Source organism: Eschrichtius robustus, chromosome 8, assembly GCF_028021215.1.
Source record: "Eschrichtius robustus isolate mEscRob2 chromosome 8, mEscRob2.pri, whole genome shotgun sequence".
NCBI lineage: Eukaryota > Metazoa > Chordata > Mammalia > Artiodactyla > Eschrichtiidae > Eschrichtius > Eschrichtius robustus.
In genome coordinates, this window is record NC_090831.1 from 113,907,416 (window position 1) to 113,931,714 (window position 24,299).

The 24,299-nt window shown below is 38.9% G+C and overlaps 1 protein-coding gene across 2 annotated transcripts in view; it reads right to left on the reverse strand.

Annotated features, from left to right (window-relative positions):
• Positions 1-5,015: 5,015 nt before the first annotated feature.
• Positions 5,016-24,299, reverse strand: part of PTN (pleiotrophin) — a 97,044-nt gene continuing 77,760 nt past the window's right edge. Inside the window, exon 5 of one of the 2 annotated variants that reach the window (XM_068550114.1) lies at positions 5,016-5,761. In XM_068550114.1, coding sequence (XP_068406215.1) covers positions 5,709-5,761 — 53 coding nt within the window. In that variant the 3' untranslated portion in view covers positions 5,016-5,708. Of the gene's footprint in view, positions 5,765-24,299 lie in introns of both variants that reach the window. The other variant, XM_068550113.1, reaches the window with a different exon arrangement.

Sequence of the window (24,299 nt, forward strand, 5' to 3'; positions counted from 1 at the left end):
TCACACTTTTGCTGGCTTGAATGTCACCTTCTCTTGGAGGCTTCCTCTGACCACTGTATTCGAAATTGCAGCACTTGCCCAATATTCTGTTGCCCTTTGGTATTTTATTTTTCTCTCTTGCACTTACCCCACATCTACTATATATTTTACTTTTTTGTGTGCTTTGTCCCCAGACATGGCCCCCAGTGAACCCTGCCTCTTGGGATTCAGTCCCTCGGGTAGTCCCCCCTCCGCTAGAATCTGGGGCGGCTCTGTGACTCATCTGAACCAAGAGAATGTGGCAGAAACGGTGCTAAGCCAGTTCCAGGCTTAAGCCTTAACAGGGCGTGGCAGCTTCCAACTTTGTACTTTGGAGAGCTCTGTGCTGCCCTGTGAAAAGGCTGGTTATTCTGCTGGGCAGACTCTGTAGAAAGAGACAATTCTGTGTGGAAAGAGTGAGTCCTTGGACTACAGGGAGAAACTGAGAGGCTCAGCCCTCCAGTGTCCCACTTGAGTCCAGTTCTCCAGCTATTTCCACTAAAAAGTCAGACATGTGAGAGAGCCATGGTGGACGTCCCAGCCCTTCAAGCGAACATCACAGGGAACAAAAGCACCGTCCAGATGAGTCCAGTCAGCCCACCAGGAGAGTCAGGAGGTAATAAAATCATTGTTGTTTTAAGGCACTGGCTGGTTTGTTATGCGATATGTAACCAAAACATTATTCACTGTGTTCATTGCCTGTGTCCCCAGCAAGAGTGTAAATTCCATGAAAACAGGGGTTGGGGGGGTGGGGCCCATTTTGTTCTTTGCTGCATCCCTGGCACCTATAACTGTGCTGAGCTCTTTATAAACATTTCGAATGCAAGGAAGCATAAATTAGTTAATGAATTTAAACTAGACAGAGCCTATGGGATGAAATAGATAATCAGAATTTGGAAGGGAAGATGTATTCAAAGAGATTTTTAGGAATTAATCTCTACTGACCAATATAATTGTCAGAGAATTAACATTTGTTCAGACAGACTTTAGAGATGCACTTCCTAGGAGAATGGAATACCACTTTGGATATGGTCAAATTTCTTGATAAGGATGCATTCACTAGAAAGTCTGAATTCAATTTTCCAGCACTGGTTAAGTTGCCTAACTTAATTAATGCAAACCTAGACCAGATGCTGCCAATAGAAAACTACATTAGATGTCCAGATATTGTTTAGCTTAACATAGAGGGAAGGAATTCAGAGATTCCAGAAATTCTTGATCAGAGCAGTTATATACAACTTGCCCACTTTCCTCCTGACCACATCCCAGAATAGATCAGTAATAACTCTCCCTTCCTCCTTGCCAAGAGATAGCAGGTTGGCATATCTCTAAATAAATTGGTAAGAAGTTTAATCATCAGCTATGACTACCTTAAAAGCATACAAGTTTGGACTTAGAAGTCTAAAATTTATATCATTTATTGCAAACATCTCAATCTGTTGGTCATTTATAATAACTGAGGTATTCATGTAATTCTCCAAGAATCTCAGAAACTGAGATACTTGAAGATTTCTTTCTCCTATATTTGATGGATCTGACAATCACAAGACAGAGGGAAAAATGATTCTCTGTGATTAGTGTATTTTATGTAACATTTGTATCTCCACTAAGAGCAAGTTGAGTACATTGACTCAATCACTGTGTCTGTATACACTGTAAGGCATCCCTCCATTCCCAGGAGTTTAGGGATATGATGTCAGGATTTTCCATGTTGTCATTCTCTAATGAAAATTGTATGGCTTCCATGAACATTTCCAAAGAACAAAAGAAAATATGTAGCAATAACCTAGATATATAAACTCCTTAGCCAACCCCATGAATAACTTAATATAGTAGTTGTAATGGATATATACATAAATATATCAAAAAATGTTCTGCTGGTTAAGGTTTGGTCCTTTAAAAAATTACATTACAGAAATCAGACATTGAAAGCTAATTGTTCTTTATTTCTCTTTTTAAATTCAAAAAAGAAACACATGTCAGTTTGCATTCCTTTGTGTTGAAATATTCTTGAATTACATGATTTTACTTGTGACCCAAACTGGGCTGAACATTTACTTTACTTTTGGTGCCTTATTTGGAAAATTGAAAGATTGGGAAGACGAGAAAGAGTGCAGGAGGGAGTAGATTTCTAAGATCATGATATGTTTTTCTCTGATTAAAATGTTCCATATCTTTTATTTCTAGGGGAATTAAGAGTCCACATAAGTTTAAGTTACGTATTACTTGTTGAATGCTCAGAATAACATTATGCACCTTACCCCTTATATAAATATATTCCAAGACTCTGTATCTTCTTTGAAAAGTAGTTTGAAAATGCATCTATTTGACAAACCTGGAGCAGTTACTGTCTGCTGCTTAAATTTCCAGATACAAGGGAAAAGGTGTCCTCTGGCAGCCCAGATTGAATAGGGGAATACAGGAGAAAAACACAGTAAGATAGGGAAAAACATGGAGAAAATTTTTGTAACTCAGAAATAAACTTGTAGACAGTGAATAGACTGTTTTACTCCAGAGGAGAATCTAACATTTGAATTTACGTGAGAGGGGTTGGGACATTATTCTCTGGGCTCTCGCTTTCTGATTGATTCCACTTTTAAAAGCTTAAGGGTTTCAACTAATTAAATTAAAAGCAAGCCAGAAAAAAAAAAAAAAAAGAGAGAGAGAGAGAGATTGAATGCTTTGCTATTCCACATCCAAGGATGCAGATCTGCCTTATTATTTTTGGGAGAAGATTAATGGGAAGAAAGCCCTTTGCTTCACTCCATTAGAAAATCCCATGACTAAAGGTTGATAAAATTTGAATTTTTATGTTTGGGAACTATTTTAAAATAATTCAATTTGTGAAAGACAGTATTTTGTATTGCCTCATCCAGTGAATCCTAAGGCATATTTACCTTTGTTTTTCATTTAAAGAAGTTGTGAAACAACTTAAGACTTTCAGAAATATGGAACTAAGTATTACATATTATGGAAGGAAGTACGTATCTCTTATTCCTAAAGAAATATCTGTTTTCTCAATGGGGAACGGACTGTAACTTTTCTTTCCTCAAATAAGGCTTCTTATGGTCAAGGACCCACAAATGAAATTATTTAGTTTAGTTTTGTTTTTTTTATGCTCACACAGTTTAGTAGAACTTGATAACTATTCAGAGCATTTGTTAAATTCTATTTGAACTTCTGCTCCTACCAAGTTAACAAGACATTATGATGTCATTTTAGGAATATAGTGTGATAGGATTCATACAATCAGGATAAATCAGAAAGTCTACCCGAGTCCAGGTGTGGAGGCTGCAGTCACTGAATTGAATAAGGACATGTCTGGTAACTGAAGGATTGTTCTTGATGATTGGAAGGAAACCTTGTCTTCAGTCTAAGGTTGTTTAAGGAAACACAGCCGATTTGTTTCCATTTCCTTTTCCTTCCTCCAGGCTTAAAGAACACTAGGGTAAATAAGTTCATAAAACTCAGATCGATTGGGCGGAGAGAGTTGGTGGACCACTCTGTGAAATACTGAAGATGGTCTTTTTTTTTCCTATTTGTGAGAGTCAGTGATTTTTGGAGTCTATCCTTTGTATTTATGTTTTCAAGACTTCAGTGAGATTTAGCAAGATGTCGGAAGCTGGGGCTGGGGTAGAATAATTCTTGAGAATTTAAGTTTAATTTCATACCCTATGCAGTGGAGATTAGCATTCCAAGCCTTGCTTTCACAGAGAATCGGGGAGTTATTATATGATGTGTTAGAGATCATCCTCCACACAGCAGAGAACCCCTGGCTTCCTGCCATGTCCTGAGAAAAGGGGGAATGCCACGGTTATTTACAGGACCATTTTTTCCTTTTGGGGGTTTTGTTCTAGTTCACCTTATCTCATTACTGATTCATGGGCTGCTATTTTGGCTGAATGATGATGGAGGAGCAATATTAGGTGAGAGGCTAACAAAATATGTTGTAGGCTTTTCCACCATCCCTATCCTTATAGGGTCTTTGCTGTCAAAAAAATCCCAGTCAAGATAATGCCTTCCTTTCATCTCCTCCATCCATCCCCATGAGTACTTTTCTCCTATTAAGGTTCACTTGTAAAAGAACTGCATTCACGATTAATGTGTCTGCATTTGCACTTTACAAGGTACTCTGCTTTTATTAAACACCAGTCTATAAATTGTTCCATGTATGTGCCCAGAAGCCCATCCCTTTTTCTGCTCCCCACTGGCAGTTGGCTTTGACTTACTGGGGAGATATGGACCCTTCCAACATGCCTAGCTCAAGTGGAGTCTTCGACCAGATGGCAAAAATGCTACAGCTTTGAAGACACTTTGGCTGCATCATTAGACCAGTTTGTAATTATTTTATGGTTAGCCCAAGGTATTGAAACCATCATTTCTGAAAGTGGACTTAGAGTTATCTTGGTAGATAAGTGTTTGTTTATTGAGTCTTATCGTTTTAAAATTAGAGGCGGCTTTTTCAAGAGAAATACTTTGAGGCTATTCCCAGCTGACTTCTGAGAGGTTATTTCTCTGAATAATAGAAACATAGACTTATAATATTTACTTAAAAACTGTGTTCAGAGCTCAGTAGATAAGAGTTAGTTGTACAGATAGTCCATGGCACTTACATAGTAGATAATAGAGTAAGAATTATTGGCTTATAGAAACCAAGTACAGGCTACCATTTTGCCTAGTGTTACTGATTTGGACTATGCAAGCCCAAACTTATTCAATAGAAGAAGAGCATTTTTCTGTTCTTCCAAACACTAGGCTACTTTGGAACTTTTGTTTAATTCAGTAGCACCAGTCTAACCTACTATATACTGATAGAAAGTTAGAACATAGATATAGTTATAGAGCTACATCTACAGCTACATCTATATAACATTTGTGCCCAAGAGTGATTTAATTAGCTTGTATGATCAATTCTCACTGCTAACAGGTCAGATGGGTGAGTGTAGGTGACAAAGGGAGAAGGGTTACAATATCAAATTATTGCACACAAAAGCATCTTTTTTTCAGCATCACCTTGATTTATTTTCCTAGTCTTTTTTTTTTCCTCAGATGGAAAAATAATTTCATCAAGAAAACAAATATTTCTGCCAAAGCAAAATAATTTCATGTTTTAATGCTTTTCTGTTTTAAACAAGTCAACATTGAACTAGGACATGCTCTGACCCCGCTCCCCTCATTTTGCTGACTAAAATGTTTTTAAAATCCATTGGCAGAAAAAAAGATATTTTCCTCAAATAGGATGATCATATTTTATTGCTGCTTTGTTTAGTAGACATTTTTCTCAATTGGGAAAAAAAGTCTAGGTGAAAAAATTACCTAACAAGAGAAGTAGTTTACATGGTCATAACATTTAAATTGCTGCCAAAAGAAAAAAAATGTAAAAAAAGATTTTAAATGTAAAATATCACATAACTTCACAAAACTTACCTCAGTTTTCTATCACTTATCATGTACTATAAGTCAACTTTCTAAATAGGATTACAGTCCTTTATTATAAGCCCCTAGTTGTACTATGGTATACATTTAAAAAGATGCTACTACAAAATTTTTCTTTTCTTTTTGTTTCTGCCTATTGTGTACTTAAGCTATAGATAATTTTTGAATAAAAAGCCTACGGTAGATATAAATGCAATAGTTAACTGATCCTGCTTGCTGATGTCCTCTTCATGGTCCACGGAAGGTGGCGTCTTTTAGTCCAGCATCTTCTCCTGTTTCTTGCCTTCCTTTTTCTTCTTCTTAGATTCTGCTGTGATTAAAAATAAAAGAAAGAAAAGAAAAAACATTGCATTAGCAAGCTATGAGGGGGGGAGCCACTTGTCTTATAAATGGCCAGGAATGAAATGATTAGATACATAGAAAAAGTACGTGTGTGTGTGTGTGTGTGTGTGTGTGTGTGTGTGTGTGTCTGCTTTTGTGCTTTTGCCAGGAGAATGCCTATGAGAATAGGCAGGAGTAATACAGCTTACCTCCCTGTGTGAACACATATAAATGCCTGTTATCTTACTGGTTGCCCCCATTTGATAAACAACATACTGTCTGGGGTTCCTACTTAGAAAATACAAACACAGCCAGCATCTCTGAGAGAATAAGCCAGGTCACTGCTCAATGGAGAGCTATAAATGCTTTCTTAGCCCCTCACTTCCCACATTCCCTTTCCATGGAGAGTTGATAAGCACTCTTTACTGACAAACATTTTCAAAGTGCTTCCACTCCTGATTTGCCCTCTGTTTATACATTTAGCCAGCTATTCATATACGAAGGACCACCTTTGAACCTACCAAACATGGAGCTTTGACTCTACAGAGACTCCTAGCCTTAGATGAAGCAAGTGGAATGTACCAACCTGGGCTAAAGCAGGTGAGTAAAACTATGAGGATTTAAATCAAAAGACTTTATCCTTTTCCATTCAATCATCTGCCATCTCCCTTTTCCTAAGCATAGGAGAATGCAGTATAGAATAGGACGTGTCAGCTTTGGCTCCAAAGATAAGAATGGTCAGCATCACCAGGCTAGCAAGTAAAAGGATATTGCTAAATGTTGCTAAAATACTTCCCCCATTTGGTCCACAATAGTGGCAGAAATGTATGGATTTGGGGCTGGAGCCAGACTGCTGGAGTTTAAATTCTGGCTCCATCACTAGTTACTATAAGACTCTGAGAAAGTTAATTTTTGTATCTGTGTCTCAGATTCCTCACTTGTGAACGGGCGTATGAATAGTACCACTTCGTAGGGTTCATATCCAAATTCAATGAGTTGTATAAAACCCACTGAGGACAGAACATGGCACAATGACATGTGCCAATAAAGGTAAGCAGTCATCATTAGTGTGATAATAGACTAAGAACAAGAGGTAATTTATCTGTAAGATTAATACTCTTTGTCATCACCAAGACATGTGCACTGAGCAGGTTATTGAATGTGCTAAGCAACAGAGGAATATCAGGACGCAAACAATGGCCAGTAGGGATTAGGGCTTTGTTCATCAGATCATAGGGCATGTGTCCAAGAGGGTCATAAGGCTTATGATGGGAGGGGACATGACACCAACCAGAAATGGTGTACAAAGCCCAGCTTATACTTAAATAGAGCTTGAACTTTTTCCATTCTTACCAGCTCTTCAGATAAGATCCAAAGCCCATTATATATTAGATGAAGTAGTATTTCTGTACAAAGTAATTGTCCTAAACTTCCTTTACTCAAGCTTCAAGGGTGCAACATACACAATTAGGTCAGGAGTTGCTAAAATTTTGCTAAATTGCTGCTCACAAGCATTCATTTTGTTCATGTGTATCCTCAAATTTTCCCCTCTCCATACTGAAGTAACAATTTTTTATTCTTTCTATTTTTACTTGTCATTATAAAAGTCTCCCTTTTTTTAACCTATTAAAGGTGAGATGACCAGAACTTCCAAGTTTAAAGATACCTCTAAGGTCAAAGAAGATTTTCTGTTCAATTGCTGGACAAATAATGCCTGAACATTTAATAATTCCCAGTCTTTGGTTTGTGAACATCCTCTCAAGCTTTACCCTGTCTACATGAGGGTTTTTAAATAGTATCATGGAATCTATGATCAAGAAAGAACTTAATCCAACTCCTCTATGTAATTGGTGCAGAAAGAGAAGCCAAAAGAGTGTCAGTGATTCCTCAAGGTCTACAATGATCCAGCAGTAGAATCAGATGAGGGGCCGTTTCCTGACTCTTGGACCTCTTTGTACAGCACAGTACCGCATCTATTAATCATCACATCTGTAGTAAATGCCCATTGGTCTTATTTTGTGCTTATATGTTGCCCATTGTTCAGATCACCTCCCTTTACTTGAATCTCTACACTTGCGCTTATTTCAATTCCCCCAAGCACATCATTCCTCTTTCTCTCTCAGTCTTTGGCCTTCAAACCCACTCTTTATTCCATCAACTCCACACTTCCATGACCACCTCCATCTTGTTAATGCCTCCCGTCCTTCAGGAACCACTTTTGACACCACTTCTAGTTTGTTAAGCTCTTGATCTGAGTTAGAAGCCTATTACCTTTATTTCCCCAGCAGAGCACTTATCTCTAGTACTGTAGTTGTCACCAAAGTATAAGCTGTGAGAGGGCAGAATCTCTACTACTGTTAAACCCCTAGTCCACAGCATGGTACCTAGTGCATTATAGCTGACTAGTAAATCTTCAGTGAACTAAATAAACCTGCAGCACGGCAAGAACACATGCCTCATTGGCTTACCATTTTCCTTATGGAGGTTCCCTGAATTTTCCTTGGTTATTTCCACCTCAGTCTTTACATATTATGTTCTTTTTACCGGAGTGTTTTAATTCCTACTATCCTAACTTTGCTTGGCCAACATCAACTCATCCTTAAGATCTTCAGTTTCACTTCTTCAAGGAAGCCCTTCCCAAACTCCCAAGCTAAGCATATTTCACCCATGGTTAGACACTTCTATTGTGCCTCTCATTGCTAGTAATATTGTATTGAATTATTTAACATGCATTTTCCCCTTCCTACGAGGGTAGAGATTGTGTTTGCCTTTTGCGTCTGTGTCTTCAGTGCCTGGTACATGATAAGTCTGGTACATGAAACGCAAAACAATATTTGTTGCATGCAGAGTGAAGAAATAAACACTTGAAGGGGAAGTAAAAAGAGTCAACTCATTAGTACATAGAAAAGTAGTATTTCTCGAGGAAAGTAAAAAACTATATATTCATTCAGAGTCTTGTAATATTTCAGTGAAATATTTAAAGTTCTTCTTTAAATATTCTTTGAAGAATTTTTTATGAAGAATAATTTACAAACATATATACATGAAATTTATCCAAGCTTCTCAACATTTTTCTTGTCTTTATAGTCCTGAATTAACTCTGTGGGTAAAAGTAGTGTCCGATTTTAGTAGTCTTTCAAGGTTATGGTGAAAGAAACCTTTCCTCTAAGCATGAGGGTCACAAATTGGCCTAGAGCAGGGGTCTAACTGGGTAAAACTAAGTGCTTTGTAATAAAGTCATACAGTGGCTACTCTCAAAGGTTTTAAGAGCCCATGTGATCATTGTCCTGACTTGAAATAGTAGGGCACCTTAATTCACACTGAAAAGAGCCAAGTCAAGGGAAAGAAGTACACACACACCATACCTCAAATAACATCCCAGGCTACTATCACTCTTCCCCACCTGGACTGAAGTTGTGAAGCAGAAACGGGTGCAAACAGGAAATAAGCCATTGTCAAAATGTGAGAGCGAAGGGCTTGTTCTGTTCCCTTGAATGATCACTACCGAGACATTGCTGCACTGGAAACTCACAGTGGTGCCCTTGGTGTGCTTTAACTTCCTGGGTTTCCAAACTTTCATCCTTTCTTTGGCCAGTTTTTGAGTTGATGGAGGAAAGTGCTTATCTCTCTCTCATGGTATATATGTAAGACTTTGTATTATTTGAATAGAAGCAGGATTTTTTGTTTGAGATATATTTGAAAGTGCTCAGAAAGCACTAAGACTTTCCTAAAAAGGAATACGCTAAACAATTCGGGATCTTCATATTGCTATGAATCACAGCACCTGGAGTGCCATCTTTACCATATTCTATGTAGAAAACTCAAAATCTAGCCATGAAAATTCTTGCAATGCATAGCAACTACTGATCGTAAAGAATAGAGGCAGTGAGAAGAATAAGAATAATATGAGCTATGCTAGAATAAATTCTGAGCTCATATATATACTTTAAAATCTGAATAGAAAACAAAATCTTGATGGACTCTGAAGAAATAAGTGGCACGACGGCCATTTGTTTAGTCAGGCAATGAGGATACAAGTCCTGTTAAGAATGTACTGAGAACCAAGTCTTCACCTAGAGGATTGGTTCAAACTGATGTCTTCCATTTACCAGCTCTGTGATCTTGGGCAAATCAATCATTCTGCATCTGTTTCTGTAAACTGAGGATAATAAAACCTGGTATATCCTCCTCATAGGGCCATCGTGAATATCATATGAGATTATGACCTCTAAGGTCCCATTTTACTACTACTAAACAAAAAAATTCATATAGCAAATATTTACTCTATATCGACTACATATCTGGTGCTCTTCTAGATGCTGGGCTATAATAGCAAACAAGACAAAATTCTGCTCTCACAGAGCTTACATTACAAGTACTGTTCTCAAGATTGCTTTATGTGAGAGTCTTTCAAAATTGTAAAGTACTCTGAAAGTGTATATTTATATTAAAGATCACAGCACCTATTTTTATGGCTTCACTCCTTATTTCTCTTGGTACACCACAGATGCATGTGATGTAAAAGAGAATTAATTAGTAGGGAGAAAAGTATGTCTATAGTAGATTTGGCCTGAGGGGGAAGAGAGTTTCTCTTCTCTGAGTTATTTCATTCTTCTTAAAAAATATTAGTTAGCTTTTCAGTTTTAAAAGTAATACCAGCTTATATAGAAAATAAAGAAACATATGATAAAGAAATTACCCATGGTTTCACAATATAGAGATAACTCTTTTAGCAACAGGTTCTATTTATGTTTCCTGTCTATAAATATATGCAATATATACTTTAAACTAGGAGCATATTGACAGTTGATAAAGTATATTATACTAAAAGTTCTATCGTATTCGTTTTCATGCCACTGCATATACTTTGAAACATGACCAAGTAGTATTCCTTTATGACATGCCCACCCTTATTTTTTGCAACCTTTCTTCTTTTGCTGCTCAGTTGGCGTGTTCCCACTTTCTGTTATTATGAATAATGATGCAATGTGTATTTTTACAGACAAATCATTGTATGTTAAAATTCTGCCCTAGTATAAATTATTAGAAGAGGATCTACTTGATCAAAGGACAGAATATTTTTAAAGCTCTAGGTATATACTGGCATATTTCTTTCTTGAAAGGAAGTACCGATTTAAATTTTTATCAGTAACCTATATGAGTCTATCACAGCAAACTTGTTCTCAAAAGGCAAATAATCAAACAGGATGCATCATCTCTTTTCCATCTATTCACAGGCCCTTTTAGAAATAGGATTGCCATGTGGATGGTACAAGTAAACACCCACTCCCATATCCAATATTAGGGAAATATGGAAGAAATAAGGTTGTGAGTGAGCATTGAAAGACATCAGTTTAAAGATTTTTTGAAAACCTTGAGAGGAAATGTTATTCTATGAAGCAGAAGTGTTGAAAATTCTGGCATAAGCTAATATCATTTTCTGAGCAAAATGTCTTGGTTTGATTTCTTTCTTTGACATGACCTAAGGGGTAGACAGAAAACATAAAAAGAAAATTAAGAGATGAAATGATTTGAGAGGCACTTGAATTTTAACTGATCAAACTCTCTTTGCCACTGATTCAAATAAAATGGCTTTGGGTCATTAAATTGATGGGAGGAACTGTTGATTAGACTAGGAAAGAGAGATTTGTACCTTCTAAGACGTAGAATTCCTATATGAGGAAGCTATGAACACTCAGAAATGGACACTGAAGATTCAGAGGTCAAGATTACCAGCAGACAGGGACAGCGGGAGGCGTGCCATAGAAAGCCCTAAAGCTAACCTGTGGAGACTCATTCAATAAATCATGAAAACCGAGTGAAGGAAAAGGATCAGATTACTGACAAACAGTAACATCGCAATGTAAATAAGTCCAAAATCTGGATACCACCAACACCCTTTTAATGCTTCATGAACCTATTTAAAGGAACTCACCTGTATTCAAGAATTAGCTGCCTAGTCACCTGGAAATATCTAATTCCTTGCACCATGCCAGCTGTGTCTCAGAACTGATAACAAGGCTTGCTGAATTGTAAATGTACAGCTCAGTGATCCACCAGGGATCCAGGTACTGGTTGGCTTGGCTTCCCGGCATGGCACCATTCATTAAACTTCCCGATATTAAGTGGCACAATACAGGAAGAAATTTCTACATATTTAAAAATCAAAAGTATAATCTGTTAGATTTTTGTTCTTAAGATATTATTCTCAGATATGGTTCGGTCCAACATCTGTGTAATGATTTGTTGTTTCCTCTTCGATTTCTTATTTTGTAATGTCACTTGCTTCACTTCCTCTTTTAGGGACTCGATGCGTTTACTTCTAGGATTATGTATGGAATACATGCCTACCTCGATACATACATAACCACCCGCATGCGGCTGCTACTCAGTGCTGCCCACGTGTGATAGCTGTTCCTTCCCTCACTGTCCGCCTTCCTTTTTGCTCATCAATTCTATTTCATAACAATACCTACAACTTCCTCCCAATTATCTGCCCTTCTACACATGTTTGCTTTCTGACATCAAGTAGATGTGCATAAAAAATAGTATACATCTGTGTCTAGACACAAACAAAATATGTCTGGACCCTCTGAGGAACCTCTGTTCTGCCCCCATTTACTTTGAGAGGTGACTCGGCACTTAACCGCACAGCCTCCAAATAGCAAGTTCAGCCATGAGAGCAGCGGTGAATAATGTGGACCTAATGGAAGGTTTAGTGGAGGTGAGGAAATTATGTCGTCAACCACCCAAAGCAAGCTTAGTAAAAGTCCCTAAGCATGTCAGTTATTTTCCAAAGCAACTCTCGCTGGATCAGTAGATGAAGCCCTTCTCCTTTTACCCAGAGACTCCTCTTTTCAGCCTCTTTTCCCTCTTGTCTCTCCGTTTCCTCTTCTTTGAGGAAAACGTTGAGATAACTATTGGCTTCTCCAACCCATCTAGAAAGGAATCTTCTCTAGGATGCGCTTCCTTTATACAGTAGACATGAGTGTGATGGGGTCACTCCCTGATCTGACCTATGTGCATGTGTGTACCAGGTAGAGAGTCACCAAGTCAAACCCCTCTCTTTAGCTCAGCACATTCACATTGTCCTTATGTATCAGCTACACCTATTCATGTGTTTGAAAATGTAAAAACAACTGAAAATTTTTGTGGATTTTTCCTCTGAATTCACAAGAGAGAAGATCAGTGAAGAAAGGAATCAGAGTTGCTTCATCTGTACATCCTTTAATCCAGGGCTTTCTCACTTGTAGATAGTTACAGAAAGAAAAAAAAAGGCTCTGTGCATGTGTGTGTGTGTGTGTGTGTGTGCGCACACATGTGTGTGTGTGTTTGCATTCACTTTCAGCTGCTAAATTTTGTCTTTTTCAGCTTTGGCCAAAAAAAAAAAAAGGTTTTTAAGTGCTAAATAACATTGAAGAGAGGCAAATATAGCTAAAGCAAGTGAAACTCTTCAAAGAATGTGTGATTTTACATAGGTAGCTTTGAGAATGTAGGTTATGATTATGCCCGTATATTTGAGGGTGCAATAGCATGCAAATCTGATACCTGTGTTAGAGACTCGGGGTATGTATGTGTTTGGTTCGGCAGTCACTATATTCTGTCATGCTTGGCGATACTGCCGGCCCTAACTCCGTCCCACGTCTCCCAGCTACTTTGCAGAACTCTAGAAGCTAGAATAGAGTGATATAATTAAATCCACGTGTCTCTCTCTCTCCCCCTCTCTCTCTCTGTCTCTCTCTCTCTCTCTCTCTCACACACACACACACACACACACACACACACAGCCTTAGATGGGGGAATGAACGTCTAGGTTTCTTCTGTTCAGCAAAGCATCTGCCCCTTCTTCAGTCCTAGGCCACTCTCAACACCTTACACTTCTAGACAGTGACTTCCCCACACACAGATTAACTGCCTTCTTCTACATCAAAAGCAGAAAAGAAGAACACTTATTTCTAATATGATATTTAAATGTTTAAAAGCTTGTTTCTGCAATAATGAAGGCATAGGTAGAAAATTTACCTTATTATAAAATATTAAAATTTATATTGTAGCCCAAGTCAGAAATGAAGTGTATCATTATAAACAATAAGTAATTCCCACTTAGCACATCATTATTTTTCTATTACCATATCTGATGTTTAATATTATATGACTGGTGTTACTGGAAATTCAAATTATGATTTATGAAAAAGGGGAAAAGCTTGAACTCTAGAATATTTAAAAGCTCAGTAAGTACAGCTCAATAAATCATTTTTTATTCACTCTCGAATGAAATTTTTTGGTGTGTGTATATATATATATGTATATACACATATATATAAGAATCAGTTGTTTTATATATATATATTATATATATATATGAATCAGTTGTTATGGGCTGAATTATGTCCCCCTCAAAAATTCATGTTAAATTCCTAACCCCAATACCTCAGAGTGTGAACATATTTGGAGACAGGGTCTTTACAGAGGTAATTCAGTTAAAATGAGGTAACTGGGGTGGGCCCTAATCCAATATGACTGGTGTCCTTATAAGAAGAGGAAATTTGGACACAGATATGCACAGAGGGAAAACGATGTGAAGGCACAGGGAGAGGACAGGCATCTATGAGCCAAGAAAAGAGGCCTGGAATAGACCCTTCCCTCATGGCATTCAGAAGGAATCAACCCTCCTGAAACCTTGATCTCAGACTTCTAGCCTCCAGAATTGTGAAAAAATTAATTTCTGTTGTTTATGGTACTTTGTTACAGCAGTGCTAGCAAGCTAATAGAGCAGTGAACTAGACTTCACACTAGTTTTCATTTTTGTATATCCTTCAGATCACCCTCATTAGTTGCAGAGATGCAAAATATACGTGTTTATTCTTGTTTTTTTAAAAAGTCTGTTCCCCACATTTTAAATAACATCGTTTGAATATGTGACTTTGGCACTGCATAGTCTAGGACTTCATGCTCATTAATGGTTTCACAATGCTCTCTGCATTAATCCACTCACCCGTCTCCACCCTTGTCCTCCAGATTTCCAGCAGGTGAGCTACGTTTCCCCATTACTTGATTCCTTCCACCCCCATCCACCCAACGCTCTGTCTACAGCAGCAGCAAAGGTTAGATCTGAGGAGATTCCTGTCGACTTCTCTACATTTTTTTAGACAGCAGCCTTCACAGCAGCTTAATTTATTACCCTTGTGCATCTGGGCAAAGACCTGAAAATAAAGTTGTCCTGTTTTCTGTAGAATGAAAATAATTCCTGAAATTTTTTTTGCCTTGCGAAAGCGAGTGCTGTGAATGTGTGAACCTGCGGCAGACAGCTCTGGGCCTTGCCCCCGGTGTGACCCAGAAGGAGGACACCAGAAAAACGTTTACCTGCTTCTTGCTCTTTGGATTTCTGATGAGCTCTCTACAAATACTGTTCTTTCCTCCTGAAAATGTCTTTTTTTCTCTTCCCTGCCTGTGCGCTGAGCAACAGCCAGCCCGCTTTGATTTCCCTGTAGGCTCCTGAAGGCTTTGCATCAGGGCCAAGCTGGCTGGAGTCACGGAGAGTGTGAAAGTATCTCTGCTAGCAGCACTTGTTACCAGGACACCGGTGCCTTGGATCCTGGGGAAGCATCAACATCTCTACGAGTCTCACAGTGGAGAGAAGGTAGCCCTGAATCCAGCCCTGGGTCGAGCCTTGGAGGCCACTGAGTGTAGCAGGGTGCATTGCACTGCTGTGTCTTACTCTGGAGGAACTCAACCCCTTTAGAGGACCCCAGCTTGAGAATTGCAGCACTAAAAGTTATCATTTGCTCCCATCCAGTTATTACACAAAGACAAGCTTGAGTCAAAAATTATCTGACATGACTCAATCGTAAATGACCCCAAACATGCTTATACCAGTGTTTTAGAATTATCGTTAAAACAGAAACCAAAACTATTCATTTATTTTACAATACCCAAAGAGATCCCATAGGAAGCACTCAGTTTAGGAAGAACTGGTATAATAGAAAAGAACTCTGGACACAGACAGTCCTGACTTCAAGTTCAAGCCTGACCCCTCACTGGCTAGTGACCTTGTGCAAGTTGCAACCTTAGTGCCCTCGTTTGTAAAATGCGAACCAAACTCCTTGGGGCTTTGGTGGGGACCAAGTGAGACAGTGCATGCTAAGGGCTTAGTATAGTGCCTGTCACGTTGTAAATACTCAATAAATAGCAACTACTTTTGTGATGCTCAAGAAATGCTGATGATAATAGCTAAAACCTAAAACACAAAGCAGAAGTTAGAAAGGAGAAATGCAGAAGCTTCAGGGGGAAATAAAAAGAAGGTCTCTCAACCCAGTATCTAATTAGTGCAAACATTGTCCTATTATGCAGCCTTCCTTGATACTAATTATTATATAGCTGTTTTGTGTGTGCACAGCTAATGAGCCTCTGAGCACGGAATTTACCAAGGGAGATGGAAGCAGACACACAGCATGAAGTAAACTCTACAAATATTTATAGTTCCTAGTCGTCACATCTGTCCCAGCGATTAGAAACAAAAATTCTTTCATAAGGATGGGAGTAAAACTCCCAGATGACTCTTCTTCCAGGTGAGTGTCCTGTGCTTTAACTGTGATTTCTCTATACATTTTTTGGCAGCCAATGAATGAATGATGTGCTCTAGTGAGCCAGACCAGGACAGTTTAGTTGGACACATCATTCATTCATCAAGTCAGTACTATATGTTGAGCTCCTCTCAGGGACTAGGGACATGAGATGTAGTAACTTGCAAAGGCGAATGGGTTGTGGCTCCCGACCTCAAGAGGTTCAGGGTGGGGCAAGGCAGACATGCACTCACGGCAGAGGCAGGGATGAATGTCTTATCAGAGGAGCCAGCACTTGGAGAAAAGGCAGGGAAGGGAAGTCTGGCAAGTTCTCATATTGATCTCTTTTCTAAGCCTTGAACAAAACAAGCTCTTTTTGGCCTCAGGACTTTGAACTTCCCTTTGTTTCATTTAGAACATTAGTATGGCTAGCTGCTCTATGTCTTCAAGTCCAAGTTCAAAAGTTACCTCTCAAAGGAGCTTTCCCCAGTTACTTTAGCCCCCTTCCCTTTTGGTCACTCTGACACTTGGCTCTTTAGATTTTAAGACCACTTACTCTAATATGTAGTTCTAATTTTAATTACTAGTTATTTATTTTGGTCACTATTATCTACCCACCACCACCACTAGAACATAGCAGTAAGAGGGAAGGAAACTTGTTTAATATCAGTAGCACCTAACATACAACCTTTACCGCTGTAGGCTCTTAATAGATCTTATAAATAAATGAATAGATTGGAAACAATGCCAAAGGACAGCATGCTGCTCTCCTTCACAGCCTTTGTACTCTGAGCAGTGCGTGGGGATTTACCCTCCTGTTCTTCCTATTGCACTATAGGTCCATATAGGTCATTGATTTATCCCTGGTGCTAACTCTAGCCTATAGAACCCACTCCATAAATACTCGCTCAGTGAACGAGCTGGGTTTTACAGAATGAAATGTATGAAGTATAGAAGAAGGAGAACACGTTCTAGGTTTCTACAACCACAGGTGCAGAGAAAGGGACATATAAGAGTTCACGGCCCGTTCGGCCATCTCTGGGAGTTCGATGTGGCTGAGGCAGAGTATACGGGCAATGCCAGGAACGAGGATCCGGCAAGAGCCAAACTGGATGATCACGTCCTGCTGACGAGCCAGGATCTGATTCTGTTGCTGGTGGAAGTGATGATGAAAGAGGGATTTTAGGAAGAATAAGTGGGTCTGAAATTCTTTACCTTTCTTAGATAAGAAACTGAGATGCCCATGTTGAATAGATACAGGGGTAGGAGCTGTACATAATGCAGGAGATCTAGAGTCAGGCTGCCTTATATTTAAATCCTGGCTCCTCTGCCTATTAGCTGTATCACCTTTCGCTAGGCATCCCACTTCTCGAAGCCATAGTTTCCTTATACATAAAATTGGGGATGATCATAGTAACTATTTCACAGAGTTTTTGGGAATATTCAATGACACGATGTATAAGCAATGTACCCAACTATAATCAAAACCTACTAGGCTCTCATGAAATATTAACTATAATTACTATCGTTGTAATCACCATAATTCTTTTGCCTGAAAAGGTGCTGAGGGAAACGCCCACCTCAAGAAATCCATTTGGAAGGAAAGAAACAGTCTGAAAAATATTGCACATTTATCAGGCATTTTTACATAAATTACTTCATCTTTACAATAGTGCTATGAGATATTCATTGAAGACTTTAGTTTACAGAAGACAAAACAGATATTCTAATAAGAAAGTTGCAGAATTAGATTTTCTCACTTCAAGAACAGTATCATGGATGGGAAATAAATAGACATTCAAAGATTTCCACAAGCAGAATAAAAAAGAAATGAAAACCTTGAGGCCGAACTGAATAAGAGTGTTTCCCTCTGATCAAAAAGAACAAAATCCCCATAAGATGCCCCAGGCTGCCTCTTTTTGGTCAAATGCAAGGGCAGCAGCCATTAACCCCATCAGGGGTCTCAGAGGGGAGGGAGCCCATTCCAGGCTGGCCTACAGTGGGATTCTGTGCATTCACCTCTCTCAACACAGTTAAAAGTCTCTCAGCCTAGCAAAGCTCATCCACAGAGGGTTGCATGCTCATTCCCAAGGGATGTCAGAGCCCAGAAAATAGAAAGAAATGTTGGGGAGCATCTTTTATCTTTAAAAGAACTAACAAAAGAATCTACTTAGCGGGAGAGAATCGAGAATGCTGGGAATATCACTTTACTGACCCCCTTTCCCATTTAATGATCAGTTGCTAAACGCTGTGTCCTGCACGCAGCTGAATCTCACACTTAAATGGCTGCTGTCCTTTTGATCTTTCAAGATGAATTGCCAAACCTGAGAGGGCTAGGAAGTCATCCAAAAAGAGAGAGCAGCGACATGACAAAACTTTTAGAAATAGCTGGGAAGAAATAAAAGGAATTAGGGTTATCGAGAGCAGGGAAGTTTAACAAGGACTTGGCGCCAGTAGAGCATGAATTGGTGGACAGGACAGCAAGAGGGATTAACACTGCTGCCTGGACCACCCGTGACACCGACATCCACCCGTGTGCTCCTCCCTCTGCCCACCCCAGAAGCCAGTTGTGAATACCCTTCTGTCACACAAACTTGGAAGCAGATATGTGCCAAGCTGGCCTGTCAGTATCAAAAGGAGTTTCACAATACTTCACAATATTTATGTATCTTGTTTATAAAGCAACTAATAATTTCCAGGTCAATGATAACTCAAGATTCTAGAACGATCCAAGATGATCATTAGGCTATATCATTTGTGGCACCTAGGAAAAATCTCAGTTCATCTAGGTGCCTTCCACACAAGCCCCCACCTTGGCCTCATCTTTGGCTCTGCACTCTGGTGATAGCTACCAGCAGCCTGCTCCCCTGGGCTGCACCTGCTCCCACAGGCAGGGCTGCCTGGAGGACCACAGCTTCCCCACAGAAGGGCCCATCCTGGCAGTCCCATTCAGCTCGGCCATCTTCTAATTCTACAGGGAGTCCATCCTCCAAGGGGACCACTGAGAAACACTTGTGGCTTGGAGAACAGTTATTTGCCCTCCGAAGGGTTCTCTGCTCTGATCTTTGATATAGCGCTGTCAGCCCAGACTGGCCACAGCTCAATTATTCCTGTGCATTATTTTCAAACTGCAAAGACTGAAATGACTCAACAAAGAATGACTGGTGGTTCCAAGAAGGAAAGACCTAACTCTCTCTACAGTTGGGTACTCAACTGGTCCAATGTGATTACTCCGGGCAGCTTTCTCTCCAAGAAATGTCATCAATGCTCTTCTAGCCCGACAGGAGAGAGGGGTAGGTCTGATGATATACTCCAACACATACTCCCTGAAGGATCACTCACTAAAGAGCAATTCTGATCCCTTTCAGCTTCTCTTCTCACATTTATAGGCAGAGTTTGGAAAGTTATAGACATTTCCCAGACCCTCTTGCAACAGAATTTTATATGTGACCTAGTTTCTACCATGCAGGCACTCTTAAATGAGTCCTAGAGGGAGGAGTGAACAAGTAGAAAATAAGGCCAAATTTGGGGATATCGGACATTTTGGAAAGAAAAGAGGTGGAAGTGTCTGGTTTTAGGGGTACAGGGAAGGTGAAGTTTCCAGTGTCCAATTCTTAGTATTATATGTGCTGAGCAGTGGGTAATTTCAGCAAGAGGGTCTCGGCTGTATCAGTCATGTATGGTGTGATTAGACATTTCTCTTGAACCTCTTGCCTTCTCTGCAATATTGATGGATCCAAGTCAAATCCTCTGGCCCTTGTAGAGATTCTGTGAGCTATATAATACTCTTCAATCAACCCCTTTCTGCTTCACTAGCTAGAATAGATCTTGCTGCGGCTAAAAACTCTGACAGATACAGGGTTTTCTTAATGAAAAATTTTAATTAATACTCTCAATCTCTTTTCCTAAGAAATTAAAAACTCAAGTGCCCACACAATTGCTCACCAATTTCTCCCTGCCAGATTCTGGCAGCAATTAAGCAAATTCCAGTTATAACCTTTCAGTCAATCAATGACCTTCCCTAGAGCAATCTGTCCCCATCCCCAGGAAAGCTACATTCCAATTTTGCATCTTTCAATTCTTATGTCTACATTAGAATACCAATGGTCTCCCTTCTTCTGTGTATATAATTTAGAAGTGAATGACTAAAATCTCTCTTCAGATTAAGTGGGATTTCAACACAAGAGAACCTTTAGATAAGGATTTCCAACCTGATATCTGGTATCACTGAAACTGTGGACCAAGGCTAGAGAATAGAGTTTGTACAGTATTGACACAGCCATAGGAAGGATCACTTCTTTACCTCAAAAGGTAATGCTGTTAGAATGGAGTGTAATGAATTTTAAGACAATTTTTAACCAAAGCAAGTGGGATATTTAGTAATTTAGTAATTTCCCAAAGTTTAGATGGCAATTCTAGATATTAAGCGCCTCCTCTCCCCAAGCACGTCTTTTTTTTTTTCCAGTACTTTATTTTATTTTAATTGGAATATAATTGTTTTACAATGTTGTGTTAGTTTCTGCTGTACAATGAAATGAATCAGCTATATGTATACATATCTCCCCTCCCTCTTGGACCTCCCTCCCATTCCCCCCCCCAACATCCCGTCCATCTAGGTCATCACAGAGCACTGAGCTGAGCTCCCTGTGCTATACTGCAGATTCCCACTAGCTATCTGCTTTACACATGGTAGTGTATTTATGTCAAAACTAATCTCCCAATTCATCCCACCCTCCCCCTCTCCCCCTGTGTCCATGCGTCCGTTCTCTCCTCTCCCCAAGCAAGTCTTTTGATCTTTTAGCCTTGTTAATAATCAAGTCACAACGACTCTCCCACAAGGGGGATGTTTTCTCATCTTTCCTCAGTTTCATGCTGGGTTGTCACAGCCTTACCAACATCTTTATATTCCATTCTAAAATTTAAAGAGCATGTTTTTCACACTGAAAATCATGCAGTTTGCATATTGATCCACTACCGTTTCCCAAAACAAGAGGCCAGTAACCAAGCAAAAGAGTCTTATAAAACAAAAAAAAAACAGACAAAAAAATCCCAGAACCCGATGATGTGTTTCATGAGAAGGATAATGATGTGTGTGGGAAAAAAAGGTACATTCTAGCTGTAAGGTCAGTGACGGGGTTTAAAAAGGCAGAATAATGATGTCAAAAGAGAACAAAGCCTGGAACTGTTTCTGCTACTCAACAATAGGGGGACTTGGATGAATCACTGATTTTTTTTGTCCTCATTTGTTACATGAGGGTCCCATCAATCACAGGCAAGGTCCCCAGAAGCTCTACCATGTAATGAGTCTAGGAATTGAGATTTATCTAATACTACCAGAGTTTCATGAGTTTGTAAAACCTAGTGGCAGCACGGTGTGATTGAAAAGGCAGTGGGTCTTCTGAGTCAGTCTGACTTTGAATTTGAATCCTGGTTTCAACACTTACAAGCTGTGAAACCTCGGGCAAGTTGCTTAACCTCTCTGAGCCTGTGTTCTCTTATATATAAAGTAGGATAAATAAAATGTACTACATAGTGCTGCTTTGAAGCTTAAATTAAGCTTCAAGTTAAATTAAATGATGAGGTAAAAAGGAACGAAATTGGGTCATTTGTAGAGACGTGGATGGACCTTGAGACTGGCCTTCAGAGTGAAGTAAGTCAGAAAGAGAAAAACAAATATCGTATATTAATGCATATATGTGGAATCTAGAAAAATGGTACAGATGAACTGGTTTGCAAGGAAGAAATAGAGACACAGATGTAAGGAACAAATGTATGGACACCAAGGGGGCAAGGGGGGTGGGATGAACTGGGAGATTGGGATTGACATATATGCTGTAAGACGTATAAAATAGATAACTAATGAGAACCCGCTGTATAGCACAGAGAACTCCACTTCGCTGTACAGTAGAAACTAACACAATATTGTAAAACAACTATATCCCACTAAAAAAAATAATAAAATAAAATAAATTAAATGATGAGGAGTGCCTATGACAGTGCCCGAGTCAAAATTAGTGGGTCCCCTACCTCCCTCTGTCTTTTTCATGTCCCGAGCTAAACTAAGAGAGAGCATTGATGACTTATTCCTTCCTGAATAAAGGAAGAAACTAATTTATTATTGTATAACTTTGAGAAGAATTTGCTTAAATGACTTCTTTACTACAGCTTCCACCAGTCTTTGGTGGATCTAGTGTACAAACCCTTTTCCTCCTCTCTTAGCATTTATTTATTTTACAAATATTTATTCAGCACTTAACTATGTGCTGCTCCATGTTCTAAGCAAAAGGGATACAGTGGAGAACAAAATAGACCAGGTCCCCATCCTCCTGAAACTTATGTTCTGGGAGATGTCTTTCATAACAGTTTTAGAAATAATGTTCTAGAAATTGTCTTCTTCCATTTGGGCGTCATCCTGCACATCAGTATTGGGCTTTACAAACCTCACCTTCTCCTATTTCAAAGGAAAATAAACTCATGCAGGTTACCTTATAGTCATATGAGATTAAGTAAGAAATCCGCAGGGTATAAAAGAGAACATGAATTTCGAGTCAACCAAATGTGGACTCTGTCATTTATTAGAGATGTAACCCTGGGCAAATATTGAATAAATTCACCAGGGTTCCTCAGTTTCCTTCATACCACTATTTACTTGCAAGGATATATGGAATTGTTATGAGATAATATATGTAAAACACTTAAAGCAAGGCGTGAGATTAGAAACAGAACAATACTAATCATAATAGAGATTCCATCTTATTACTTGTTTTTCCATTGATCAGAAATAAAGGAGCTATCTTAAGTGCAGAAGTTCACACAGGGAAAGCTGTAATATCCATTCATGATTATTTGAGAAAAATGGTATAAATATATATGAAACCCACACATGCCACTTGTTACATTTTACTTAAACCAGGAAACATATGTCATGGAAAGTGTGAGTGAATCCCATTAAGAAAATCTTCTATCTGACATGTCTCCCTAGCTCAACTCATAGGATAAGATTATTCTTTGTGCAGAGTTCCTGGTGCCAAAACAGGATTCATAGAACCCTCCATTGTTGAGAGGGAAAAGATTAGTTTTAACAAAGGTATGTTATGCACAAAAAGAAGATTACATTTTAATGACCTACGAAATGCATAACTGGTAATGTTGTGAAATACAGACCTCAGGGTAATTCCATTTTCAATTAATTATCTACCTTAATTTTTGACATAAAAAATTACAGACTGTCTACACACTTGAAATATTTTTACCACTATTTTTCAAGCCTGAATCAGACTTTTAACCTTCATTACATATCACTAAATGGGAAATGTAAAAAGGTGAACTATTCACCAGTCCAATGAAAAAGGAGCCTCACTTAATGTATTTATCAGATATCCTGAGGAGTCTTTTTTAATCACGTTCCCATTTTGTCCGATATATTCCAAACTTTTCAACATTCTCCATATTCACCCAGCCCCACCATCATCCACCACCTACTTAATCACGATCCCATTTTTTTCCTCCCCATCCATTAAGCTGCAGTTTCTCTCACCACAGGAGAGAACAAGGATGGCATGTGTGCTTGTGTGTGTGTGTGTGTGTGTGTGTGTGTCTATGAATTTCACACTAGAGCAGTAAGTCTCAATTTTAGTTGATACTGAAATCTCCTAAAGAACATTTTAATTTTCAAAATGACTGATGCTGATTTAGTTGGTCTGGGTTATGCTAGGGTACTGGAACTTTTATAAGTTCCCATAGAAAATTGTGTGTGCAGCCCAGGTTGAGAACCACTGGACTGGAACATAGAGACGTCTTCAATCCCTTTTCTTTTCCCACTCTATATTTATGCTGAAGATTTTGGTTCTCTGAGTAGGTTAAAAATCAATTACTTTGAAAACTGTATCTGTTAGTTCTTCCAGTTTGGGGACTGTCTCACTGAATAGATAAAGCCACTGATTTCCGTTAGATCTGTGTAGT